General features: G+C 31.1%; 1 protein-coding gene across 1 annotated transcript in view; it reads left to right on the top strand.

Annotated features, from left to right (window-relative positions):
- Positions 1–909, top strand: part of LOC119590451 — a 7,918-nt gene that overhangs the window by 6,744 nt on the left and 265 nt on the right. Inside the window, exon 4 of the mRNA XM_037939112.1 lies at positions 339–444. Within this exon, the coding sequence (XP_037795040.1) occupies positions 339–444 (106 nt within the window). The remainder of the gene's footprint in view (positions 1–338; positions 445–909) is intronic.

Raw genomic sequence — 909 nt, forward strand, 5'->3', positions numbered from 1 at the left:
CCGAAATATCTTGAGATTTGCGATGAATACCTAAGAATATCAAAGAGAATGATAAAGATACTGGCAGAGGGGAGAGAATAAGCAACGAAACCAACAATTGAATATCGTATCTACTACAAAAAAGAAGGAAAGAAAAAATCAGGAAAGATGTCTGCACAATGGATAAATGTGTTCGTATATGAACTGAATAATAATAATAAAAAACTAAAGTGTCACATAATTACAGAGAACAATTTAGAAAACAGAAAATTGTCCAGAAACTAAGAAGAGGATACTTAATGATTATCCAAAATAAATATTTTTACCTCTCCCCCTCATACTTAGTTGTTTTTTTTCAGTCGGGGGTAAGAACAATAGTACCCAAAATCATTGATGTCACCAGAAGTTACAGAGACACTCTCAGCAACCAAGAAGTGCAATCTCGTGCAATGGAAAAGTGTCCTGGTGATGTTACACTTAAATTTTCTTCCTTTTTTGGTTAACTGGTAGCTTAGACGCAAGATCGGGCCTTCAGTAACAAGAATTATTTTCAACCTTTGGACAGGATTATTTACAAATACGAAAGGGGTTTTGAAAAAAAAAAGGAGGGACTGCAAAATTGAAAAGATAACTAGTGAAGGAAAATGGATTGCTGGTAACTAGTGCTGGAGTGTCATGAAATTCGACAAATATTTTTTTCTAATAAAGATATTAATTGTCTCCTACATGGAAGGTAATCGTTTTTGTTCATGAAATATTATCTTTTTTTGTCAGAATTCTTATTATTTGTCTGTTAATGAAACATTTTTTTGTTGTTGTTATTTTTAATGGCCATAAGAATAAATATAATGCGTAATGAATTGATATGTTAAAATGCTCTTGATATATCCAATTACTATATTATATAATATACATGTATGTATGTATGTG

The sequence above is a fragment of the Penaeus monodon genome, chromosome 27, assembly GCF_015228065.2.
Source record: "Penaeus monodon isolate SGIC_2016 chromosome 27, NSTDA_Pmon_1, whole genome shotgun sequence".
Taxonomy (NCBI): Eukaryota; Metazoa; Arthropoda; class Malacostraca; order Decapoda; family Penaeidae; genus Penaeus; species Penaeus monodon.